Below are 17,804 nucleotides of genomic sequence, written 5' to 3'. Positions count from 1 at the left end.
GGTGACACATCAAAGCTGTGCGTGCCCATCTTCCACGGTGAGGATTTGCATTCTGCTGCCCTGTGCCACTGCACACGCACGGGCTGTGAATTATAGGGTGGTCTCTACCTCCCTGCTCAAAGCCGGGCTTTAATCTGCTCTTTCCCCGGGATTAGCCCGGTCCTGCGGGGCTGGCCAGCCCTGGCTGCGGTGTCACAGTCCCACTCCCATTTAACAGCCTCGGGTTTCTCACGCTGGACTCGGCTTCACCTCCGCCTTTAGACCCCTCCTCTCCCCCCACCCCAAACCCCACTGGCACAGCTCAGTAGCCCCCAGTTGGCTGGCGTTCTCCCAGCGTGTGCCCGCGGGCAGGTTCCCGTTGCCCCTGGTGCCCTAGCGTTCCCTTCAGGCGGGGGGTCCCAGCGCAGCCCCCGTTCCCTCGGGCAGAGCTCCCGGCACACCGGGCTGGGGGCCGGGCAGGAGCCGGGAGCGCTTCACCCGTGTTACAAGCGAGAGGAGCAGCCAGGCTCGGTGCCCGCGGCCGGGGGGATGCCGGGCTGTGCGCCGGCCCGGGGGCGGCTCCTCCGGCGGTGCCAACCCCCGGGAACCGGCGGGGAGCGGGGCGGGGAGCCCGAGGGGCCGCGGGGTCGGGGTGCGTGTGCGGAGCGCGGGGGGGCGGAAGCCGCGTCCGGGACCCGCCCCGGCCCCGCTGACTCACGGCGGAGCGCGGCCCGGCCCGGCCTGGCCTGGCCAGGACATGGGCGGCCCCGCCGAGCCGAGCCCGCGGCGGCTCCGGGGAACGGCCCGGGGGCTCCTGCCGCCACTGCTGCCGCTGCTCCTGCTGCTGCTGCTCCCCCCGGTCCCGGTACAGGTACGGCCCCACTGGGAGTGGGGGTGGGACAGTGCCCGGGAGGGGACAGTGCAGGGGACAGCGCAGGGGGAGTCAGCGCGGTGCCCGCGCCGTTCCCGATGTGAGCCTGTGCTCACTGCGCCCCGGTTCCTGCGGGGTCCTGTGACCTGCCCGCGCTCGGGGCAGGTGCGACAGGGACACGGACCGGGACAGGAACAGGTACAGGCACAGGGAGCGTCCCGCCCCTCGGGCCGGTGGGTGCATGCCCAGGGTCACCCATAAAGGTCCGTGGGTGTGGGGCCGTGCTGCTGCCGGGGGTCCCATGGCCGGGCGTGGGTGGCGATGGCCGCTGTGCCATGGAGCGCCGGCCCCGCGGCGCCCGGAGCGGGGATTGTTCTCCATCCTCATCTCGGCTGTGGCCGGGAGCGGAGCCCCCTTGCCGGGTGCCCTCGGCCCCCTCCTGCCCGGTCCTGCCCGCGGAGCTGCTGCGGTCAGGGTGGTGCCTTGGGAGCCGGATCCAGCTCCTGCAGCTGGTGGCGGTTCAAGTGGATAGGCAGCGTGCCAGGGTGGCTTTGGATTACACGGATGGAGCTGCTGCAGTGAAGGAAGCAGCGGATGCTGGCACCGAGCTCCTGTCTGTGCCTGGCCGTCCCTCTCTATCCATCGTTGCGGGAGCGCGTGTGTCCCGAGCGCGGGCTGAGCTCGGCATCGCTGCAGAGTCCAGAGTGCTGCGGGGGGAGCTCGGGAAAGCACAGCTCATGGGTGCAGCCCATGGGAACAGCCACGCTGCTGGGCTGGGGCAGCTGGGGATGGCACCAGGGGAGTGTGGCAGCTCCCAGGATCCAGTGACCCCAGTTCTGCCCGTGGTTGTTTATGGGGAGCAGGTCAGGCAGCTTGGCCTTTGCCCGAGTGCCCTGGCACCAAAACACTTGCAGAAGGGATGGAAAAACCCCAGAGCATCAGGAACTGGAGAGCCCTGACAGCTGGGGGGGCTCGGCAGTCTCAGTTTCCCCCGGGCAGGTGGCCACACTGCCTGAGCCCCATGACTGTCACCCTGGCATGTCCCCAGCCAGCAGCAGTCCCTGCATTGCCAAAGGGGCTGGAGGGGCCAGAGTGGGGAGCAGCCCCCTTCCCTGCCTGCCCCACCATGTCCTCTGGGCAAAGCCAGAGCAGGGAAACTCACTCTGACCTCACCTGAAAATTAAGCAAGAAGAAGTGCAAATAAAAGAACTGGGCTGGAGGCGTGGAGGTTGGTGTGAGGTGCATTGTGAGGGAGGTCCTGTGCGCTCCTGTGCTTTGTTGCAGCTGAAGGAATCTCCTGGCCCTGCTGTGCCACAGCCAGTTTTGTACTGCCAGGTTTTGCTCTGCAAATGGTGTCAGACTCATGTGTAGGTACTGGCTGGGCACAGGCCCCCCAGGACAGCTCAGGCTCCCAGAGCAGGGAGGGGACCACTGAGGGGCTGGGCTCCAGGGGTATCCTTGGGCCTCTCATGCTAACCTGCAGCCAGCCAGGAGCTTGGGTGCTGCTGCCAAATCCCTGGCATCAGGGACTGCCAGAGCCATGTGGGTCCCGTGCTGTTTGCCCATCCCTGTTTGCTGACAGGGTGAGCCTGGCATATGTGGTGCTGGCTGAGCTGGCACTCGCTATGCAGACGCCATACGTGGAAGCAGCAGCTCCTCTTCCCAGGTGAATTTGCAATTACTTCCTCAATGTCAGGTAGCTGAAACCTGCAGCTCTGAAGGCCTGGGCAATCATCACTTCTCTGGCATGAAAAGTCACCAGACTTGTTTGTTTCTGGAAGGAGCCGATGGTGTGGCTGCTCTTGTCACCTTTAGAAAAGCACCCAGGGTTGTGACTGGGAGTAGCCACACTGCAGTTCAGCCACCTGTGGGAAAACTTGCTCCAGGGAGAGGAGGGAGAAGGAAGGCTGCTCCAGCCCCAGGATGGCTCTGGTGGGATGTGAGCAGTGCTGCAGGAGCCAGGGGCCGTGGGTGCAGGTGGTGCTGGTCACTGAAGGTGCGGCTGCCCCAGGAGCTGAGCTGCACAGAGCACCCGGGATGGGGGATTGTTTCCAAGTCTGGCTGAGCTCTTGAGGATGGTGTGTGTGTCCTAGAGCCTCAAAGGCAGTGCTGTGACTGTCCCAGAAACGCTGCTCTTCATCTCCACTCTGGATGGGAACCTCCACGCCGTCAGCAAGAGCACAGGGGACATCAAGTGGACCCTGAAGGACGGTGAGTGGTGACTGTGCATGTTTTTGTATTTGCTTGCAGCCTGGCTCCTGGAGCATGTGTGGGGTTTGGGAGTGCTCCCCTGGCCTGGCTCTTGCTTGATGGGCTCTGGGCTGCCAGTGCCTCCAGCCCTGGGGTGCACTGCCAGCCCCAGCCCCAGCTCCAACCCCAGGCACAGCCCAGCACGGATCAGCATCTGCTGTTGGTGTCTCTTGGCCCTGAAAGGCAAACAGGCTGCATGGCTGGGCTGGCTGACAGTGCCACGCTAATGAAAACAGTGGTGGTGTGCTGTCCCACTCACAGCAGCACTGCTGACATGGCCTCTCACTCTCTGTTTCAGATCCCATTCTGCAAGTGCCGGTGTATGTGGCAGAGTGAGTGTCATCCCTACAGGCAGCTGGGCAGTGTGGGAGGCTCCCTGAAAGCTGATGGAGCAACAGCAGGGAAGGGCAACCACAGAGAAATGAAATGCCCATGCCATGGCATCACCTTACCCTGACCCTGACACTGGCATGTGGCACGTGGTGATGAGGAGGAGCTGGCTCCAGCTGCAGAGTCAAGGAGCTCTCAGCTCCACTTCATACACCAGCATGGAGAGAAATTGAGGGAAATCCCCCTGAAAGCTCAGGGGCAGGCAGAACAGCTTCTTGAGACAGGCAGTGTATCCAGCAGCCTGGAGGGTGGGCACTGGATGGTGGAGAGTCCCAGGACTGACCAGAGTGGGATTTATCTCCTGCCAAATCCAGTGCTGCAAGTGTCCAGGAAAGGTCAAGCCCTGCAGAGACTCACCCTGAGCAAACTGCTAAAGGGGATTCTGCAATGTGGCCACTCTGTGTCCTCGGAGGTGCCCAGGGCAGGGGTTAGCTCCTTAAACTGGAAGGTTTTATCCTTCTTCCCTCCTTCCCAGGCCAGCATTCCTTCCAGACCCCAATGATGGCAGCCTATATATCCTGGGAGGAAAGAACAAAGAAGGTTTGATGGTCAGTAGGGCTGTGGGGCTGTGGGCACCCTGTGAGCCCCTGGGGTGCCCTGGGCTGGGGAGGTGACTCTGGCCCTGCACCTGCACACCCCCTGTGTTGCAGAAGCTGCCGTTCACCATCCCAGAGCTGGTGCAGTCGTCGCCGTGCCGTAGCTCGGATGGAGTGCTCTACACTGGTACGGAGGGGCTGGGCCGTGCAGGGGATGGTGCTGACCGGGGGCTCCCGGGGGCATGGAGGGTGACAGGCAGGAGCTCAGAAGGCATTTTCCTTCAAAGGGAAGAAGCAGGACACCTGGTTCATTGTGGACCCCAAGTCTGGGGAGAAGCAGACCACCCTCTCCACAGAGACCTGGGATGGTCTGTGCCCATCCAGCCCCTTGCTCTACATCGGACGGACCCGTAAGCCAGTCCTGTGCCCTCATCGACCACCTGGTGCCAGGAATGGGGCGCTGGAGGTGACCTCGTGCCCTGTTCCTGTCCCCAGAGTACATCATCACCATGTATGACACCAAGTCACGGGAGCTGCGCTGGAATGCCACCTTCTCCGAGTACTCAGCCCCGCTCTGCGAGGAGTCCTACCACTACAGTGAGTGGAACTGAAGCAGCCATGGCACCCAGCTCCCCAGTGCCTACTCCCAGCAGGACTCTGGGGTGACAGTGCCAGGGCCAGCAGGTGCCACCTGTGCCCCTTGCTGGGGAGAACAGGCAGCAGCCAATGGCCAGTGGCAGAACTGGGGGTGACCAGAGGAGACGCAGCCCAACTGCTGCATCCCTCATCCCTCTTGCTCTCACCAGAAATGGCCCACTTGGCCTCAAGCGGGGACGGGCTGGTGGTGACCCTGGACAAAGAGAGCGGGGAGGTCCTGTGGGCACAGAACTACGGCTCACCTGTGGTCGGCATCTACTTGTGGCACCAGGACAGCCTGCGCCGCCTCCCCCACCTCAACCTGGCCATGGAGACCCTGCGCTATTTGACCTTCCAGTCACAGGACATCCATGTCCTCAAGTGGAGCTACCAGTCCGTCAAGGACTTCGCTGCCACCAAGACCCAGCTGCTGTATGTGGTTCCTGAGCAGTGGCAGCCAGTGGCATCTGTGCTCGGCCAGCCCGGTCAGTGATGGATGGAAGGTGATGCTTGTCCTTGCCCTGCAGGCCAGCGCTCTACGTGGGAAAGCACGCGGCCAGTTTCTACGCCGTGACCTCCCTGGTGCACGGCAGCGTGGCACTGGTGGTGAGTGTCCCCACTGCCCTGCCAGGCCTGAGCCACCACGGGCACCTCTGGCCGTGTGGTGCCCCACGAGCTGCCGCGTCCCCAGCCCCAGGGCATCACGCTGGCCAGGATCGACGGCCCCACCACAGACGATGTGACTATGAGGGAGTCCGGGGAGTGCGAGATCACGCCCAGCACCAACGTCAAGTACCCGCAGGGCAGCATCACCTCACTTCACAACCAGTGGCTCCTCATAGGTGCGGACCCATGGTGGGCACAGACCCAGCCCCATGTCCTGGCTCCCAGTGCCTGGCAGGGAGCAACCCGAGCTGCTGCTGTGCTTTAGGGGCAATAGCCCAACCTGCTGTGCCCAGCTGGGTCATCTCAGGCTGTGGTAACCCTGGCTTGGGTCTCATTTCAGCTCATCCTTGTTCCCTCCCCAGGAGTGACTGCTGGGTATCCTATGTGGGGGAGGGCAGGGACCCTTTAAAGCAAGGCTCAGAGTCACCCATGCTGGAATCCCATGAGAAGCAGCCCCCCTACTCCAGGAGAGCCAGGGCTGCTGGCAAGGGATGGATGCTGAAACCAAGAGGTGGACTGAGGGTTGTCTCTGTTCCCCTCCTGCTATAGGGCACCATGAGCTGCCTCCTGTGGTCCACACCACGATGCTGCGAGCCTTCCCAGAGAACCTGAGGAAAACCACAGAAACCATCATCCCCAGGGCTCCTCCCAGCAGGACTGTGTTCGATGGTGTGAGTGGTGAGGGTTGCTGGGTCACTGAAGGGGCTGTGCTGCTTGGAGTGGGTGAGCACTGGGTTCCCAGCATGGGCTAGGACAGGAACCCAAGTGCCCTGTGGTCTGTGCCTCTTGTGTCACCCATCCCTGGGTATGTGTTGTAGTTCCTGGCCCCGAGCAGCCTGGAGGAGCCAGCTGTCCCCAGTGAGAGGCAGCTCCACCCAGACCCCACGCCGGGGGAGCAGCTGGAGGTGTATCCTGACTCTGGCACCTGGGACCTGGTGATGGCTGGCATTGGCACGACTCTGCTGGGTGGGGGAATTCTGGTGCTTCTGCTCATGGTGAGTGCTGCTGGTGGAGGGAGAGGGACAGCAGAGCCAATGTCCCAGCGTGGCTCCAGGCCACACTGTATTCACATGGTTTGTGTTCCAGAAACTGCAGCGGCAGCATGCAGCACAGCAGCAGCAGCTGGAGGAGCAGATACATCTCCTGCAGCAGCAGCAGCAGGAGATGCTGAGCCAGCGCCGAGTCTCCAGGGAGGGCGTCCCTGAGGAGCCCAGGGAACTGGAGCTGAGCCAGGGAAGTGCAGCAGAGCTCTCACAGAGCTCCAGCCCCTCAGCCTGCCTGAAGGACCCGGCTAACGGGATACTCAGCCCGGAGCCAGCTGTCTCAGTGGCTGCTGGAGGTGGGTGCAGGGGGCATGGGCAGACTCTGGGGGCTTCTGTCCAGTGTGCCAGCACCCAGAGCAGGTGCAGGGATGCCTGTAGATGAGAGGGCTGCAGCCACCTGGGATGGGAGGAGGTGCCAGACCTGCTGCTGGATAAGCATGGGCTGCATAAGAGTAAATGGCCAGATGAATAGAGAAACAGGTGTCCTCCATATAGAACTAATGCTTGGAGGCTGGAAGAGGGCTGTCTTCTCTCCCTTGCAGATGCAGAACCAGACCTGGTTGTAGTTGGGAAAGTTTCTTTTAACCCCAAAGATGTGCTGGGCCATGGAGCTGGAGGAACCTTTGTCTTCAGGTGGGTGACACTGGATGCCTGCCCCCACTCCTCTCCCATTCTCCCTGGGAGCCACAAGGAGACAAGGCAGAGATGGCCACTGGTTCAGGGACTTCTGAGAACAATTCACCACCTTCACCTTCTTCTGGTCCTCATCCCACCCATCCTGGAGCTGGGTTCGTGGCCCTCATTTATCAGGCACGGAGAACACAGGGCAGGTCCCCTATGCACCCCCTCCCTGCCTGCCTGCACCTGCTCTGGCCCCTCACACAGTTTCTAGGCTCTGGCTGAGCCCCTTTTCCTGCACTGAACTCAGTAAAAAGTGAAGGATGTCATTTTCTTACCCAATTGAGACCCTCCAGTTCCCAGCTTACACTGGGGAAGATCTCTTCCTTTCGGTGATGTGACAAGGCTCTGGGGGTCACAGCAGAGTGATCAGGGTGGGTGAGCCCCAGCAGTGGCCGGAGCGTGGCTGGGCCAGTGGTCTGTGCCACACACAGACACACAGGGACTCTGCACAGGGGGCAGTTTGAGGGCAGGAACGTGGCCGTGAAGCGTCTCCTGCCTCAGTGCGTGCACCTGCTGGACCGCGAGGTGCAGCTGCTCCGCGAGTCAGACGAGCACCCCCACGTCGTGCGCTACTTCTGCACCGAGAGGGACCGGCAGTTCCACTACATCGCCATCGAGCTGTGCTCTGCCACCCTGCAGGAGGTGAGCTGGGCACGGGGCTGCTGCTGCTGCGCCCACTCTGAGCCCTGGGAGCACCAGCCCTGGAAGCACCAGCCCTGGGCACAAACAGCCCCTGTAGGGCTTGTCTCCATCACCTGCCATCACACTGGGGTGCGGTGTTTCTCCAGGCAGCTTTGCCAGTAAATCAGGCTTAGTTCCTCTCCTTCTGTGTGGTTCCAGTACGTGGAGAGCCCCAGCTTTGACCGCCGAGGCCTGGACCCGGTGTCCGTGCTGCGTCAGACCATGTCTGGGCTGGCCCACCTGCACTCCCTCAGCATCGGTGAGGGCCAGCAGTCCCTCTGCAGCCTCTCCTCAGGGGATACTGTGGGATTTGGGCAGCGCCTGCTGGGGTTTGGGCAGTAGCTGTGGGGGTCAGCAGCCCGTGGGGCTGTGGCAGAGCCCTGTTGGCTCCAGCCCTGCCAGCTGACACCACACACTCTCACTTTCAGTGCACCGTGACCTGAAGCCCTGTAACATCCTCATCTCTGTCCCAAACCGCCACGGGCAGATCCGCGCTGTCATCTCCGACTTCGGCCTCTGCAAGAAGCTTCAGGGGGGACGACAGAGCTTCAGCCTCCGCTCCGGGATCCCCGGCACTGAGGGCTGGATCGCGCCCGAGGTGCTGCAGGAGGCCCCGAAGGAGAACCCTGTCAGTGAGCCGTGGCCACCCTGCCCTGGGTGCTCCTTGGGCCCATTGTGGCGCTGTCTCCCTTGCTGGCAGTGGCCTCAGGTCACACTGCTTGGGTGCACAGTTAAGATGAGAGCTCCACGAGCCGGAGCCAGCCCAGACACAGGGACAGGGCTGTCCCCATGGCCCTGCCCTTGGGGGACAGTGCCCAGCTGTGTTCAGCACAGATGTCTCATTAGGCTCCAGTCATCAGAAATTTGGGGTGGGGAAACTGGAGCAGCTGTGGGTTGCTGCCAAGGTCACACTTCTCTCTTCAGAATTGGGAGTCTCATTCCCACTGCAAACAGCTGCTGTACTGATCCTGGGCAGGGCAGTGCTGGGGCTCATGCTGGTGTCTGCCTGCTGGTGGGACTGCAGCAGCCCCTGCATATCCGCTGGGCTGTGGAGTCCTGAACTCTGGAATTCCTGTGCCTCTGGATTCCCCTTCTCTGTTAGGGACTTGGGGTGGTGGGCTCCCTGACTGCAGGTAGCAGAGCAGGAGCCCCCTGTGATGCATTTTCCAGCAGCTCTGCAGCCGACGACAAATTGTCCACATAAAAGGATAGAAAAGGCTTCCTTTCCCTCTGCCTGAGGGTCCCACATGCCCCTGTGTTTTGCAGACCAGTGCTGTGGACATCTTCTCAGCCGGGTGCATCTTCTACTACGTGGTGTCGGGGGGACAGCACCCCTTTGGGGACAGTCTGCGGCGCCAGGCCAACATCCTGGCGGGCTCCTTCCAGCTGAGCTGCCTGCAGGAGGAGGCTCATGGTGAGACCCCTCCCAGGGGCAGGACACTGCAGAGGGGCTGCAGGCTGAGGGACAGCTCTCGGTCCTGGCACAGGGGTGAATTCTCTGCTGTTTCACCCCCAGACAAACTTGTTGCAAGGGAGTTGATTGTGGCCATGATCAGCTCTGAGCCCCAGCGCCGGCCCTCGGCCCCTGTGGTCCTTGTGCATCCCTTTTTCTGGAGTCAGGAGAAGCAGCTGCAGTTCTTCCAGGTGAGCCTGTGCTGTCCCACGGGCAGTGAACACAGGTGTGTACTGGAAAATGTGTTGGGAACTGCTGCGTTTAGGTCAACATGCTCATTGTGGGGTGCTCTTAGGAGGGGTGAGGGGTCCCTGGGTCTCTCCCACCTTGTGCAGAGCAAGGACAGTGCCATACCCACCCTGTCCCTGCTCTTGGGCACACAGGACGTCAGTGACCGTGTGGAGAAGGAGCCAGCCGAGGGGCCCATTGTCTCAGCCCTGGAATCGGGGGGACGGGCAGTGGTGAGGACCAACTGGAGGATGCACATCTCCCTCCCACTGCAGATGGGTGAGCATGGAGGGGCCAGGCTCGTCACTGGGTCCAGTGAAGCAGGTGGGGACTGGGGCTCCAAGGGCTGCTGCTTTTACTGGTTAGCAGGCACCTGCTTGTGCCTGGGAGCTGAAAAGCTGGGCAGGTAAAGGTGGCAGCCCTTCCTTGAGAGGCCACAGTGGAGCAGGGCTGGGGCTTGCCCCTTGGCCCGGCTGTGTCCCTCCTCACTCTGTGTCTCTCCTGCTATCCCCAGACCTGAGGAAGTTCCGCACCTACAAGGGAGGGTCAGTGCGTGACCTGCTGCGGGCCATGAGGAACAAGGTATGGCCACCCAGCTGTCCCGTGGCCCTGCCACCTCCACTGTCCCCATCCTGTCTCACCTCACCCTCTCTCCTGCAGAAGCACCACTACCACGAGCTGCCGGCCGACGTCCGGGTGGCCCTGGGCTCTGTCCCCGAGGGCTTTGTGCAGTACTTCACCTCCCGCTTCCCCCGGCTGCTGCTGCACACTCACGGGGCCATGCGGCTGTGTGCCCACGAGCGCATCTTCCACTCCTACTACTGCCAGGGCCTGAGGGGCGACGGTGCCTGAGCAGCCACGGTCCTGCCAGGAGGGCACCATGGCTGCCCCAGGCACTGTCTCAGTGTCCTTCCATGAGTCCTGCCAGGAGGGCACCATGGCTGCCCCAGGCACTGTCTCAGTGTCCTGCCCAGAAGGCACCATGGCTGCCCCAGGCCCTGTCCCAGTGTCCTGCCAGGCCAAGTGGGCACCAGGAGCACAGGTGGGCTCAGGGCAGCACCGTGCTGGCACCCAGGCCTTCCTGAGGGGCACTCAGGGCAACCCCCTTTGCAAACACAGTCAGACTCGGGTGTGAAGTGTTTGGGCAGAAAAAGACACCATCTCAGGTGGACACAGTGCTTGGAGAAGAAAGAGGAAAATGTGTTTTGCCAGGGACAGCCACAGCAAGGCCCTGGCACAGTGATGCCCTCAGGCTGGCATCGATCCTGGGGGACATTTGCTGGGGACAGGAGGCTTTGTCCTGAGTTCTCTCCAGTGCCAGGGGCCTGGGGATGAAGCTCCTTGAGCTGAGACCAGGCCCTGGCCCCCAGTCTCAGCTCTGGAGCTGCCCCCTCAGCCCCAGCCAGGGCTGTGCTCAGCCAAGCCAGGCCCAGCAGCCACCTTGGAGCTGGCACCTGCCCATGGCAGCTGAGCTGTGAGGGCACAGCCTCCTCAGTGAAGCTGTGACTCTCAGCTGGGCTCACAAGGGCCTCTCCCATCAGGTCCTGTACCAGGCCTGGGCCCCTGAGCAGGTGGCACAGCAGTACAGGACATTGTCTCTGGGCAGGGAGGGAATTCTTTCCCCTGGGATCCTTCCCTTAAAGCTCCCCCAGCTTCTCCTAACTGCCCAGGGCTGGTGTCCCATGGGTGCTCTGGTTCATGGCAGCCCCATGGGCATGTGTGCCCTGTGATCCGGCCTCCAGCACCAGCTGAGCCCACGGGCATGAATAGCCCCACAGCAATGTTCCTCTGTGGAACAGCAATAATTTTGTACAGTCTGATTCTTGTGGGGTAGGGGATTTTGTTACACAGGTAACAGGGTTTGTACCAGGTTTCTTTTCAGAATATATTTATAAAAAATGTTATAAAAATTAAAAAATAAAAACTAAAAAGCTTGTCCTGCTTAAAAACAAACTAGCCTGAGAGCATCTCTAGTTGCTGGCAGGGAGCAGTGGTAGGAGGACAACACAGGCAGGCCACTGGGCTCCTACTAGACTGCTGCCTGAGAGGATTTGTGCTGGGTCTTTAGCCCATAATTACTCATGGAGCCAAGGAAGAGGCAAAGCCCAAGCCCAGCCCAGGGCCATCAGTAAGTATAAGAGGATGCCTCATTCAGAGTCAAAGCCAGAGAGGTGCTCCCCCCTCTCAGCAAGGCAAAGGGAAGTGAAAGAGCCTGGACGGTGTGTAAGACAATCTTTATTAAAGTTATGGAATATACAAAAGTTGAGGTTTCATGGAGTTTCAGTATTAAAAGGCTGATCACTCAATCTCACCCCGGGCTTGTTCAATACCTTACCTGAGCTTCTGCCAGAGCAAACGAAGCCCAGAGCATGGGCACAGCCATGTACACACACCTCAGGTGACAGCTCTGCTCTCTCAGGAGCAGGCCCAGGCACCTCAAACCAGAGGGCTGGCTTGGAGCTGGGCTTTTGGCTTTGGGAAATTAGAAAAACAGACTAGGTAGGGGGTTTAAAATAGACTTTGTTAGGAGTGGGAAGCAAGAAACCTTTGGGCACCAGTCAGAGTGAACAACACCATTCCCACAGCAGCAGGGGCTTCCTTGTGGCAATGAGCCCAGACCCAGGAGTGGGAGCCCAGCTGGGCCACGGGAGGGAAGCTCCCAGCCCTGTCCCTGCACAGCTGGGCAGTTTGGCACAGATGTTGAGTCCAGGGAGAACAAGGACTAGGAGGAAGATTTCGTGCGGCCCGAGCCGGACTTGGAGCTGAGGAGCTTCTCCACCATGGTGCGTGCGTAGCGCAGGCGGCTGGCCAGCTCCCGGCAGCAGCCGTGCTCCTCCAGCAGGCTCAGCCGGTATGTGCGGAAGTCCCGTTTCTCATCAATGTATGTGACAGCAGCCATGAGAGGGCACAGGATGACCTTGGTGTGGTCCTGGGGGAGAGAACACATCAGAGAACTGAATACTGTACTTCTTGGGGCAACATTTCCTCTGGATGAGCTGTCTGGGCAGCACCCAGGGTGTGTGACAAGATCTCTTTGTAGAATTCCTTCAGAGTGCAGCAAAGGGCAACAACAGCTGGCTCCAGAGAACAGCCCCTCATGAGTGAGGGGAGTCTGGGGGCCTCGGGTACCGGCACAGAGCTCCCAGAGCTTTGCCTGGGCAAAGCCTTGGCTCACGTCATTCCCTGCTGCCACCATCCAAGCAGCACCACGTGCAGCCAGAGCCACAGCAGTGTGAGAAGCCTCACCTGGAAGAAGTTGATCTGCACTGTGCCGTTGCTGAGGTGCAGGATGATGGCACTGCGGGTCCGGAACCAGGTGCACAGGTAGGGCAGTCGGGCCAGCTCATCCCCTTCCCGCGGTGTGATGTTCGCCCCTGCCTTCAGCAAGTGCTCGCTCATGTAGTTCCGGAAGTACTTCAGTAGTGTTATCTGCACGAGGGATGGACCATGAGGGCCTGAGGGTGACCCAGGCACAGCGGGGAGCACAGGGACTGCCATCACAGTCCCAGACTCTCCTTATGTCTTTCAGAGGTTGAGGTGTGGAAATCCTCAAAGTTAACTCTGTAACACATCAGACTCGCTTTGCTGAACACTTTGGTACGTGCAAGTCATGTGAGCACTTAAATTTCTGTAAAACTGCTCATAGATGAGCCTCAGATAGCACTTAGGGCTCCTAGTGTCTGTCCTTGAGACCATGTGTCACCAGCTAGGGGAAGCCTACAGAATGCCAGTGGCCTCAAATTATAAATGTTTCTCCCTGGAACCCACCCTGCCATCACAGCCTAAGGCTAGCAGGAGTCTTACCACCCCCAGCCAGGGCTCCTGTCTTCAGGACTGACCTTCTTGTTGAGGGCAGAGGGGTAGGACCTCACGGTGAAGTAGGACTCGGTGTTGTTCTGCTCAATGTACTGCAGGTTGTCCCCATCGTTGTACATGATGAGACGCGTGGAGTCATTGAAGAGAACTCCAACGCTGTTGTCACAGAGCTGGTAACCTGCCCAGAAGGGACCCCATGAGGCCTCCAATCTTAGGGGACCCCTGGCAGTGGGAAGTACCAAGGCAGATGGGTTTGTCACCCAGGGATTCCCTAACAGTCACCCCACTGAGTCCCTGCCAGGTCTCCTCTTTGGGGAGGTCTGGGTGGCACTTCTCCACCTCTGGATTTGTCATCTCCCTTATTGCATCAGCTGCTGCAGAAACAGCCTCTGCAGCCATGGTGGGTCCCTGTGCAGGCTGGGGAGAGCTTGGTCACCTCATGCCACCTTAAAGTGGCCAGGGCTGATGGTCAGTGACCACTGCTCTGGATTCCTAGGGTATTTGGTAAGATTCCCAGCAGTGATCTTGGACTTGTGAATAACAGTTCACACTGGAATACAGTGATTAAAAGACCTAGGAAAAGCCCCAATCCAGGCTTCTCCCAGCCCCCTCAGACACCAGGAAAGCCTGAAGCATTTGCCATCTGTAGTATTTACCTAGTCCATATTTATCTGAGTAGTCCACCCATTTGCTAACCCAGAAGATGGGAATGCAGGCTGGGTCCTCAGCTTCTTCTGCAGGAAGAAAACAGCTTTTAAGGAGACATTTCCCACAACCTGTGCACCATTCAAGGCCCATGGGCTGCCCCAGGCTCACCTTGCCTCACTGTTACTCTCTCGGAGGGCTTGGCTGCATTGACTGTAGTCAGCTGCTGCAGCAAGTCAGCCAAGTGGCAGCTGACAGCATCTCCCACCTCTCGCAGCCCCGCCGCTTCGTCTTTGTCCGGCAAGGGCTCCTGTGCAGGGCTGTCCAGTCCTGGGCCAGAGAGAAGAGTGGGAGCTGTGATCAGGGAAAGGTTTCCAAAGGCACCAGACTTACAGCCTACCCCAGGTTAACACCTGACACACAGAACAGAGCAGGTTGGAAGGAACCACGGTGGGGCATGTGGTCTCACTTCCCTGCTCCAGCAGGGTAATTCCAGAGCACAGGGCACAGAATGTGTCCAGAGCATTCTGGAATATCTCCAGTGAGGGAGACTCCACACACGCTCTCTAGGTAATCTGTTCAGTGCTCAGGCACTGCACAATGTCTTCCTCACATTCTGGTGGAACTTCCCGGACATCAGTTTGAGCCCATTACAGAGCTGAAGTGAAGCCCATTACAGAGCTTTATCCCGGGCAGAGCAAGAAGAGCCCCCTTACCCACAAATGAGTTCCCATAAGGATCAGGAGATGATGTGAACATCACGGAAGGTTGTGGATGCTGCTGGAGGCCAGGCAGGCTCTTTCCAGCCCAGCCTCACCCAGCACCCACACCTACCTTTATTGAGGGCGGTCAGCGGCTTGCGCCCATTGAGCTCCATGGTGCTGGGGGCCAGGGAGAAGCGGGGAGCGACGGTGAGGCAGGTGGTGGGCAGGCGGCCGGGGAGGTACCCCGAGGTGAAGAACTCGTCGTTCAGCAGCTCATCAATGGTCGGGCGTGTGGCAGGGTCGGACCTCAGCATCTTCTGGATGAGGCTTGCAGCTACAGGGTTGATGTGCTGAGGGACAGGTGGAGAATGGAGAAGGGTCAGGGGAAAATGTACACTAGTGACAAATGAACAGAGGGTTTAACAACCCAGGGAAGCTCCACTTGGAGCAGAGCTCCAGTGCTGCACCAGGCAAGCAGGGGACAAGCCCAGGGAAGCAGAATTGGGTAGCACAGAGAACTGGCTCCTAATGGCACCTAAAGCCTGAAGCCAACTGACTCAAGCAACACCAACACATCAGCAGTGGCATGAGCTGGGGACCTCGCCCAGGCCTCATGGACTTGCCCATGTCCATTCACCCCCACGAGCCAACACGTGCTCAGATTTTTGCCGGATCGAGGGGCAGGGAGCTGCTGGCCCCCCACTATGTTCAGGCCACCCCAGCCTGAACCAGCCCCACCCTGCATTGACAGCCCCAGTCCTGCTATGTGAGAGCCCACGGAGCACCAGACAGAGAGGCTGCAGCAGGAGGCTGGCCAAGCAGCACTGAGAGCCACACAGATGCTCCATGGGAAGCAGAATACCTTGGGAATGGTGTACTCGTTCTTCTTGATCCGGATGTACGTATCCTTCAGACAAGAAGTTTCAAAAGGCGGTTTCCCCACCAGAAGAGTGTACCTGGGCATTCCCAGATGAAAGGGTATCAGTTTTGCATAAGAGACTCAGACTGTGCATAGAAGCAACTGTGTCCTAAGCATACCCAGGGGCTTTCCTGGCAGAGGGAACACACTTAACATTAGACACACTGACAGCTACACATACTGTGCCAGGATCCTGTCCCCTGGAAAGGGAAGTTGGGATCTAGCACCCTGCAAGGAGTGTTTCAGTTAGGAAAGGCCAGGAGCTGCCTGGCAGCAGGATTCAGCACTGTGGGGACAGTGACCTGAAGCTTTGGATCACACTGAAGCTCAGAGGGAGACCAGAACCACAGGGATTGCCCATCCCCATAGCCTCTCAAAGGCAATTTGACTCACATGATGCAGCCAATAGACCAGATATCCACCTCGAAGCTGTGTCCCTTCTTGCCCAGCACCTCTGGGGCGATGTAGTTGGGCGTCCCACACAGGGTCTTCTTGCGCTCCCCATCATACTCTACCTTGGTGGCCAGGCCAAAGTCACCTAGAGGAACAGGGAGATGGCATATGATCAAGATGCCCTGACTAGTTGGTCCCCGGGCTGGGGTCCCTGCCACTTACCGATCTTCACCTCCATGTCGTCGCTGAGGAAGAGGTTGCCCAGCTTAAGGTCGCGGTGGATGACACGGTGGCTGTGCAGGTACTGGCAGCCCAGGATGGTCTGGCGCAGGTAGTACCGCACCTCGGGCTCGCTCAGCGCCTTCCGCCGCTTGTGCAGCTCCAGCAGCGACTGTAGGCGACACTCGGTCAGAACCGGGGCGGGGGGTGCAGGACACGGGGAAGGGGACAGTCAGTACCCGGGGAACACCGACACCCACCCCCCAGTCCTCACCCTGCGGCGGCAGAGCTCCAGAACCACGTAGACAAAGTCGTCGTCCTCGAAGAAGCCCTGGAAGCCGACGACGTGGCGGTGGGAGAGGCTGCGGTGGATAGCGATCTCCATGGACATCTTCTCTTTCTGGTGCGGCTTCACCAGCAGCGACTTGGGCACCACCTTGCCCGCGAACACGTCCCGGCTCTCGGCCTCGGCCAGCTCGTAGCACCGCGCGAAGCCGCCCTTACCCAGGAACCGCCCGCGCACGAAGCTGCGCTGGGTGCGGGGATCCACGAGCACCTTGGGCACCTCCTTCCCCGCCGCTGCCGCCGCCGCCCGGGCCGGCTCCACCAGCGCCGCCGGCCGCGCCGCCTTCCCGCCCGGCGCGTTCATGGTGTATCCGCGCGGAGCTGCGCTGGGGGACCGGCGGTGCAGCGGGGGCGGCGGCAGCCGGAGAGGCAGCGGGTCCCGGTGCCGGGGGAGTAGCGGGGACCGGTGCCCGTACTGAAGCAGCGGCGGGTGCCGGGCTGCTGTATCGAAGCGGCGGCAGGTCGCGGTGCCAGGGGAGTGGTGGGAACCGGTCCTGGTGCAGCAGCGGGTGCCGGGTTGCTGCACCGCAGGAGAGGCGAGTGCCGGTGCCGGAGGAGCGGTGGGTCCCGGGTCGCTGTGCCGGGGAGCGGCGGGCCCGGGCGGAGCTGGGCTGCCTCGGTCGTTCCGGCCGCGATTCAAAGGCGGCGCCGGGGCCGTTACCGCGCGCGGCCGCTCCCCATTGGCCGCACGATTTAAAATCCACGCGGAGCGCGGGGCACCATGGGAGTCGAGCGAGACACGCGCCGGCGGGGGCGGGGCCGGTCGCGCTCGGACACGCCCCCGTGCGCGGGGCTGTGCGCATGCGCCGGCAGCGGTTGGCTGCGGCCGCGCGCGCTCCCGCCGGCCCCGACACGCGCGAGGCGCGCTCCCTGCGGGACCCCCGCGCGCGGGAACCCCGGCGCTCCGTCAGGGGCAGTCCCCTGGGATCCGCAGCCGGTGCGGATTCTCCCGGGAGAGGCACTGCGGCGGCACCGCGCGCTCCCCGCGGCTCCCATGTCCTGCCGGTTCCCGGCGGGGTTCCCGCGGGGACCCAAGAACCGCGCTTTGGGCTGGTTTTTATAACGTGGACACCCCCCAGCTCTGCTGCCCCTCGGGTGACAGGGTGGAAGTTCTGGGGGTCTGTCCCTGACCCCACTGCCCCCTGTCCCCCCTCAGCCCACAGACAGGGTCCCCACTGCCCGCCCTGCCCCAGGCTCCCCAACCCCGGGCTCTGCAGCACTCCCAGCGCTGGCTCCTGGTCCCCACGTGCCAAGAGAAGTGACCGTGGGATGTTTCCCATGCCTTAACGCCAACACCAATGAAAAATAACCCAAAACCACACAGAACCAGGCACCTGCTCTCTGCGTCC

General features: G+C 61.0%; 2 protein-coding genes across 3 annotated transcripts; one reads left to right on the top strand and one right to left on the bottom strand.

Annotated features, from left to right (window-relative positions):
• Positions 1–668: 668 nt before the first annotated feature.
• ERN2 (endoplasmic reticulum to nucleus signaling 2) lies at positions 669–11,549 on the top strand. 2 transcript variants are annotated; one of them, XM_056503495.1, is made up of 22 exons: positions 669–850; positions 2,944–3,061; positions 3,399–3,432; positions 3,966–4,038; positions 4,141–4,213; positions 4,314–4,436; positions 4,522–4,623; positions 4,833–5,094; positions 5,190–5,268; positions 5,354–5,504; positions 5,878–5,999; positions 6,147–6,323; positions 6,415–6,667; positions 6,914–7,004; positions 7,505–7,694; positions 7,893–7,992; positions 8,162–8,331; positions 9,000–9,147; positions 9,250–9,377; positions 9,570–9,693; positions 9,929–9,996; positions 10,075–11,549. In XM_056503495.1, the coding sequence occupies exons 1-22, from the start codon at positions 737–739 to the stop codon at positions 10,264–10,266; spliced, it is 2,892 nt and encodes a 963-aa protein (XP_056359470.1). In that variant the 5' UTR covers positions 669–736; the 3' UTR covers positions 10,267–11,549. The 2 variants fall into 2 exon arrangements, with proteins under 2 accessions (XP_056359470.1, XP_056359469.1); XM_056503494.1 differs by having other exon boundaries at positions 8,162–8,361.
• Positions 11,550–11,632: 83 nt separating this feature from the next.
• Positions 11,633–16,923, bottom strand: PLK1 (polo like kinase 1). Its single transcript, XM_056503496.1, has 10 exons — positions 16,385–16,923; positions 16,114–16,282; positions 15,892–16,036; positions 15,442–15,535; positions 14,710–14,929; positions 14,047–14,205; positions 13,887–13,964; positions 13,254–13,408; positions 12,661–12,843; positions 11,633–12,343 (listed from the first exon to the last, which is right to left on the bottom strand). Exons 1-10 carry the CDS (start codon positions 16,757–16,759, stop codon positions 12,137–12,139), a joined length of 1,785 nt encoding a protein of 594 aa, XP_056359471.1. The 5' UTR covers positions 16,760–16,923; the 3' UTR covers positions 11,633–12,136.
• Between the last annotated feature and the right edge of the window lie 881 nt (positions 16,924–17,804).

Source organism: Oenanthe melanoleuca, chromosome 14 (assembly GCF_029582105.1).
Source record: "Oenanthe melanoleuca isolate GR-GAL-2019-014 chromosome 14, OMel1.0, whole genome shotgun sequence".
NCBI classification, from domain to species: Eukaryota; Metazoa; Chordata; class Aves; order Passeriformes; family Muscicapidae; genus Oenanthe; species Oenanthe melanoleuca.
Note: the sequence above shows the minus strand (reverse complement) of the source record. Positions and strands in the feature narration are given on the sequence as shown.